This window comes from Polyodon spathula, chromosome 2, assembly GCF_017654505.1.
Source record: "Polyodon spathula isolate WHYD16114869_AA chromosome 2, ASM1765450v1, whole genome shotgun sequence".
Classification (NCBI taxonomy): Eukaryota; Metazoa; Chordata; class Actinopteri; order Acipenseriformes; family Polyodontidae; genus Polyodon; species Polyodon spathula.
In genome coordinates this window covers 93656420-93663295 of record NC_054535.1, presented here as the reverse complement: position 1 = coordinate 93663295, position 6876 = coordinate 93656420, and the positions used below count along the sequence as shown (strand labels likewise).

The 6876-nt window shown below is 32.1% G+C and overlaps 1 protein-coding gene across 1 annotated transcript in view; it reads right to left on the bottom strand.

Moving 5' to 3' along the window:
* Nucleotides 1-2984: 2984 nt before the first annotated feature.
* The window catches only part of adamts12 (ADAM metallopeptidase with thrombospondin type 1 motif, 12), a 159615-nt gene continuing 155723 nt past the window's right edge, over nt 2985-6876 (bottom strand). The window contains exon 24 of the mRNA XM_041234881.1: nt 2985-5408. Within this exon, the coding sequence (XP_041090815.1) occupies nt 5290-5408 (119 nt within the window). The 3' untranslated portion in view covers nt 2985-5289. The remainder of the gene's footprint in view (nt 5409-6876) is intronic.

The window sequence follows — 6876 nt, the reverse complement described above, 5'->3', positions numbered from 1 at the left end:
GTAGATTCAATTTAAAGCTAAGGTGGATGAGAAGCACATAGACATACACAAGCCTTTCACTGTTGTTACTGATAGGCTATGGGCTAGATTGCTTTTACATTTTAGAATATTAATAATAGGTTGTCTCAAGAACGTAAAAAAAAAGGTGAATAAAAATGTTGGTGGATATTTTTAATTTATATTTTGGAAGGGGGATGAAAATCTGATGAGATTTTAATATGTAATAAAAAATATGTATGTTTGCAAAGCAATAACCTCACAGGCCTACTGTGAGATGTAATTTTTAAAATTAATAAAAACATTTTTACCCTATTATATTATATGGCATGCCGCATTGTGTTTGTGTTGCTGATGCTGAAATGCACAAAGTTATTAAATACATTTAGGAGAAACTGAAAACAAAGTTTTTAAAAAGCAGTTTACAGTATATTGAATGTTTTCCTATATTACATTTAGTTTTGCGTGAAAATAGAACACACAAAAAAATGTCTTTCACTGCACTTCATTCAGACAGTGACTGAAGATGAAAATATTTTAAAGAGCAGTATATAAAGCAGGAATACTGTTCCAGTACAGGCCTACCTTGTCTTCATTTTCATTTGAATTTCTCCATTATGTAAACACACAGTTTACTGCAGATGTACCATACACACAGGCTATATACTTGATTATAAACTTTGAAAATAAATATCACATGACTTGATGCCAGACTGCACAGTCAGATTTACATTAGACTTACAAATCATGTTGGATTCCAGAATAGACCAGATTGTATTTGGTATTGCACCATTCATTTCAATAAGACTTTTATGTCTATACAGGCATTTAGTTGTATGTAGAGGGGCTGGATTATAATGCAATAAAAAGTACAGAAATTAATGTATTTGATTACATTTGTGCTCCTTTACATGTGTAGTCTAACAGGAGCAAACAGTAATATGAATGAAAATAGGCTGAAAGCAAAACAAATAAATAAATAAATAAAAATACTCTGAAAAGGAAAAACACTTAAACACTTTTTGAAAAGATTGACCTCTCAAATTCTTTGTGTAAGTCGCAGTTTGTGATTTAATGGTTATTTTTAATCACCAGTATGTTAACGTACCATGTGAGTTAACACCCTGTACAAGTGGTTTAAAGCCAAATGCAGTTTTTATTTTATTCATTATCATTTAAAAAAATACTAGTATAAAACTGTTAAATCATCCTTGTTTTGCGATTGTATCGCCTTTTTTTTTTTTTTTTACAAAACTGCATCAGTGTGATCAGTTGTCAGCTGCAGCGTCATTTATTAGGTTGTGTTAGCATCATTTAAAAATAAAATAAACAACCTTATGAACGATTTATTAAATCATTCTGATTATGTGTTTATCATATTTAACTGGTAATACTAATAGCTGATCTATTTTTTAAATCTGGTTTTTTGTACATTTAACATGTTTTGACAATATAAAGACAATAAATACACCTGATGTTTAATTTTTAAACTGTTATTGTGTTATTATAAACTGTTATTTTAACTTCAGTTAGTATGGCATCAGTTAATGGAAGAAAATAAAATGTTAGGTTATTATCATAACCCTGGTTCCCTGAAATAGAAATGTAACTATTACCGAAATGTAACCATTTAGTTTCTCACACTGTCCATGTAATTAAGGTTACCAGATTTGCAGAGTGCAAATTGGGACGTTCCCTTTCAAGTACAAAATGTAACCATTACCAGAATGGCTATTTACGTCCTAAAGTTCTGAAAAGGACCAAAAACAAAAAACAAACAAAAAAAAGTTAGCTCGCATCCAAATGAACTCGGTCCCTTTACTTGCAGATGAGTGTGAACAGCAAGCATGTTAACACAGTTTCAAACTAAATGAACCAGACCGAGTCAGTATGAAATGGACCAAGTATGCAGCCTGAGATAATTAGAGGCAGAGAAGTAAAGGCGACAGTGGAGGAAGGGATTGCTCAGTTTGAAAAATCTTTTGAAAATAATATTTTAGAGCAAAGCTATAAAAAGTGGAGCAGTGCAAAATTAGCTCACAAGCAAAATAACTGAAAATTGACCTGTTATTGTGCTAGCTGTCAACAGTATTCTATCGTGCAATATTTTACACTCAGTACTTCAATCAAACAGGTACAATACAGATATCATAATCTATACTGCTTTACTCTAGTATTGTAAAGTATGATTGAATGTAATTAATAAACTTTGTTTGAAGTAGATGTGTGTGGCTGGTTCAATAAAAGTCAACTTCAGCTAAACACGGATACACATACTTTATCAAAGACCATAATATAAAGACTTTCTGTACATAATTCATTGTTTGGCCTAAATACGTGTATTTGCAGAGCTTTGCTTGATTGTAATGAATTTAAAGTACCACTACCACTGCTGTGGCAGCTCAATCTGTCATGCTGGTGTTGTACAGCACATTGGCAATGAAGTGCTCCAGAAAAGAGGATAAAACATTTCCTTCAATCTCTTCTTTAAATACAACCTATATGACCTGTAATTCACTTTAGTCTACCTAACATTGTGTTAGCTGGCTTCTGGTTTTAAAGTATGGCTCTACAGTTTAGTACAGCTTACTGAGGTTTATTGATGACTTAAGCTTGAGTTTACATTATTCATAAAACACACTTTGAAAAAACAAATGTACTGCTTTAACTCTGTATCATATTATTTATAAAATCTGAAGAATTACTGGTAGACTGTATGCCACAAAACAACAATTTAATAACAGTTCATGCCATTATACCTAAGAGTAAATAAAACAACACATTATGGGAAGAAAGATCTACATAGACTTCAACCTGGAATGAAAAAATGAATTCAGTACATTGAAATAGCACCTTACTTACACAGTAAATAGATTAAACATGACAGATTGTTATACATTTCTATAAGGGCGTGGTTAATCATTACACATTTTTTTTAAAAACTAGTTACACAATAGTAAAAGCACACATTTATAAAAACACAATATAAACATACAGTAATTAAAAAAAATGGTGCTGACCTGCAACACCTACTGTATTAAAAAAAAAAAAAAAATGCATTGAGACAACATCTTGTTGAACAGCACCAATTTGCCAGGAAAATACTGCATCAGCAAAACTATTTTCATTGTAGGCAAGGTTATGTTTTGTACAGGCTTCTAAACGCATATTATTAAAAGTAATTTTTTAAATGGTGTTTTTTCAGCTAAAGCATTTGTAAACCTGTTTAAAACATAAGGTGGACCTTAAAATTAAAAAAAAAAAAAAAGGACGATTCGAATGGATTCAAACATTCAAATTAATAATATACAGGTTGAAGAAAAAAGCAAACACACACAGGGAAAAGTTATACAACGAACATCATGGGCCAAATCTACTGAAGGACAGTCCAATCAAGTGGCCACTAACTTCACTGGATTTCAAAGCTTTGACAACTTTCTTAATTGAAATCGTATCCATTGAATGGGCTATTGTTTTACCCACCCTGTATATACAGGAATACATTTGAATGATCCACACAGGAAATACCTAAATACTGCCAGCATTTAAAGTACAAAGAGCTTTAAAAAAAAAAAAAATCCTACCTAGTACTTATAACTATATTGCTATATGAAAGACACACAGTATGTTTATTTAATTTGTAATATTTTTTTTTCTTTAACTGCATTTGTATGATTTATAGAATATGAACCAGTAATAACACCCAAGCAACTCTACAAACTAAGCAACACAACAGTGTTTTGATGGACAGCAGATTTCACTGCCCAGGTTATAAAGTGTTCTGTGCAACAGTGTCTTATGCAGATTTTGAGTACAACCATACATATTTCTAAAGTTGGAGGCATCTTGCATCTTTGCTCTAGAGCCGATGTGACTACACAGGGTTTGTCATGTATATTTGTAAACTTGTTCCCGCTCCTCTGAACCTGTGCTGGAGTGAGCAGGTAGAATCTTGGCAAAGATTACAGACAGATGAACCAATCCAAATGCTGAATTTTATGAGAAGAGTTGGATGGGAACCAATGAAATGTTACTGAACAGGTTGAATTCAAAACATATTTTGAAGAGAAGACCCAATGCATAAACGATCTGAAACAAAAACTACTACTCAAAACTGATTTATGTTGGAATATGTAGATAAAAATATAAAAACAAATGCAATTATGTTAAAAAAGATATTGCAGGAATACGTACAACAGAGCAGAAAGCAATGCTTTGTGTTTTAAACCCTTAAGCCTGTACAGTAACACTGAAATGTAATCTAATGTAAAGCGCTTCTACTTATTAGATACATACCTCAATGTGAAAAAATGTAAGAATTCACTAGCACTGTGCTTTTCTCTTTGAAATAGGATGCTGCCTATACAGTACGTGCATACATACCTCCAAATGAAATACATTGTATTCAACAAGATGGATTAAGAGAATATGCATGTGTATCTCACAAAGCAATTACTTAATCCTAACATATATAACTCAGCTGCGGTCAGAAAGATTAGATAGATTTCCTGTATTGGAGGGAAACCTTTTAAGTAATACAAGTGCTACATGATTTCTATTTGTTGATTTCAAGCCAGTATTTACAGTTCTGTAATGTAGCCAATTCAATCCAACAGGTCCCTTGAAATCGTAAGATCCTTAAACAGAACCTTAGCTAATTTTGACCATATAATATAACTAAAGTAGTAAACGTCAATGTAATTGCCTACACATTTGGAAAGGACTGCAAAGTAGGTATATAATTAACTTGTCTACATTCCAAATATATTTTGTATGGGAACAAACTATTTAGTAAGCAGACTTGTAAGTGTGGAAAAAATGGCTGAGATTTAAAAAAAAAAAAAAGTTTTGGACCCTGGCTGAACTTTTAATAATAGAATAGCATGTGAGAATGCCTGATTTTGAGTTTGCATACCCTCCATTCACACTGTGTACTGATTAGACAGATGCTTCTATGGGGTCTAAGGCACTTTACTGACAAACTGTACAAAAAAAAAAAAAACATGAATATTACCGCAGCTGAAATCTGCCTGCAAATATATGTATACTGTATATTACAGTATGTGTGAACACTCTTAATCAAATGTTGAGGTGGTTAATACAACAAACAAAACAATGAGGCACAATGTAAAATATGTATATGAAACCCAAGTTTGAATATTCTGTGCTAAGAATAACATTTAGGGTTGAAGTCAGTTCAGAAATACAAATAACGAGTCCCTTATGATTTAACTGGAAGTTGTAGTGTGGTTGCAGAGCCACAGAGCCTGCTTATCTGGAATCCACAGTCTGTTACGAATGGAGGCAGGTGAGGCAGCACTGCCTCTGTATCGTTATCAACGAACACCTTCCAAGCAGCTTCAGCTTCTCACAGAATCTAGCGGACAAGCTGTCTTTAGTGCAGGAAGGAGCTGCAAATACAATATACAAGAGTTAATACCACTGTAAAGATGGATAGAACATTGCAAGTTAAATGTATCCATTGGATATTTTGTTAAAGGAGTCATGGTACATTTACAGGAATATAGAACATGAAGGCATCCCCATGCATTATTATTCAAATAAGCAAGTAAACACTGAACATTCAGTAAGTTACACTGTTACATTACTTGCCCATCAGATCAGGTATTTTTTTTTAGTTACAGCCCTAGAAGCAATCTAATTCATCATCAGTGGCAACAATTTAGATTTATTAAAAATTCATTTAAGTTATCATAATACAGTTTACATCAATGCACACTTTTAACCTAAGTAACACCTATAATTGTGTAGGCCTTTATGCCTGTATACAAAGGGCTCATGTAAGTTAGAGAGAGTGTTTATCTTTTCAAGTATAGTTTTAATACACAATACTACATAAATTTTAATACTGACAAAACTGTACTAGACAACTGCTGTTGTGCTTACAGTATATCATGAATAGCAAACTTCAATAAATCCAGCAAAACAGACTCACAAAAGTTAAAAGTTTAGTGAAATAAGAAATATATGTATTTTAGGAAATTCTCTTAACAGACTATAAGGTTAATAACTGTGATACAGCAAAAAAAAAAAAAAAAAAAAAAAAAAAAAAAAAACTGCAACATGTAAGGCTTCCATTTACACATATGTCTAGTTTAATGGAGAAAGGATTAGCACTAATCTTAAATAATTGAATTGAACTCACACCAAAAGCAGAAAGGGGTGCAATTGCACCCCACATACATAAACACGACTGACATAAATTACAGGAAAAGAACAACACAAAAGTAGTTTACATTATTACTTAAACAGTTCTTTATTGAATAAACATTGTTTTAAGTGTTCAGCATTTTTTAAATATTGTATTAAAAAAAAAAAAAAAAAAAAAAAAAAGTGCTTTCAACAGTAAATGTTTTCAACATGACACATACACAAATATAAACGACAAAATGAATTATAGTGTGAAAAATCTAGTTACAAAAATAAAACTTCTTCAAAGAGTTATGAGAGGTTCATTTTAAACATGCTGGGGGTGCCGCCACTGAAGGGTTAATTGGGGACAGTGGAAGGAACCGCAAGGTTTGGGGAGTGTTGTGAATTTAATGAAAGTAAGATTAGGCCTGAAATCACTCTAGAGTCCCTCCCAAGGCTGTATGCTAATCTGTCCTGAGACATTAGGCAAAACGAAACATCACAGTACAAGTAAACCATAGTATAGAAAACTTGTATTTTATCTGGGGTGGTAGAACATGTATTTGTAACTCTTTTTAATGATCAATACTAAAATGTATGTTAGTAACATATCCCTGCAATGGCTGTAAATTCAAAATCAGTATGACACAAAATTAATGTGCAGAATAGTTTAATAAAAATTGAATAAGTGGTATTATATCTGAATTTGTTTCAGTTAGCCTGGTA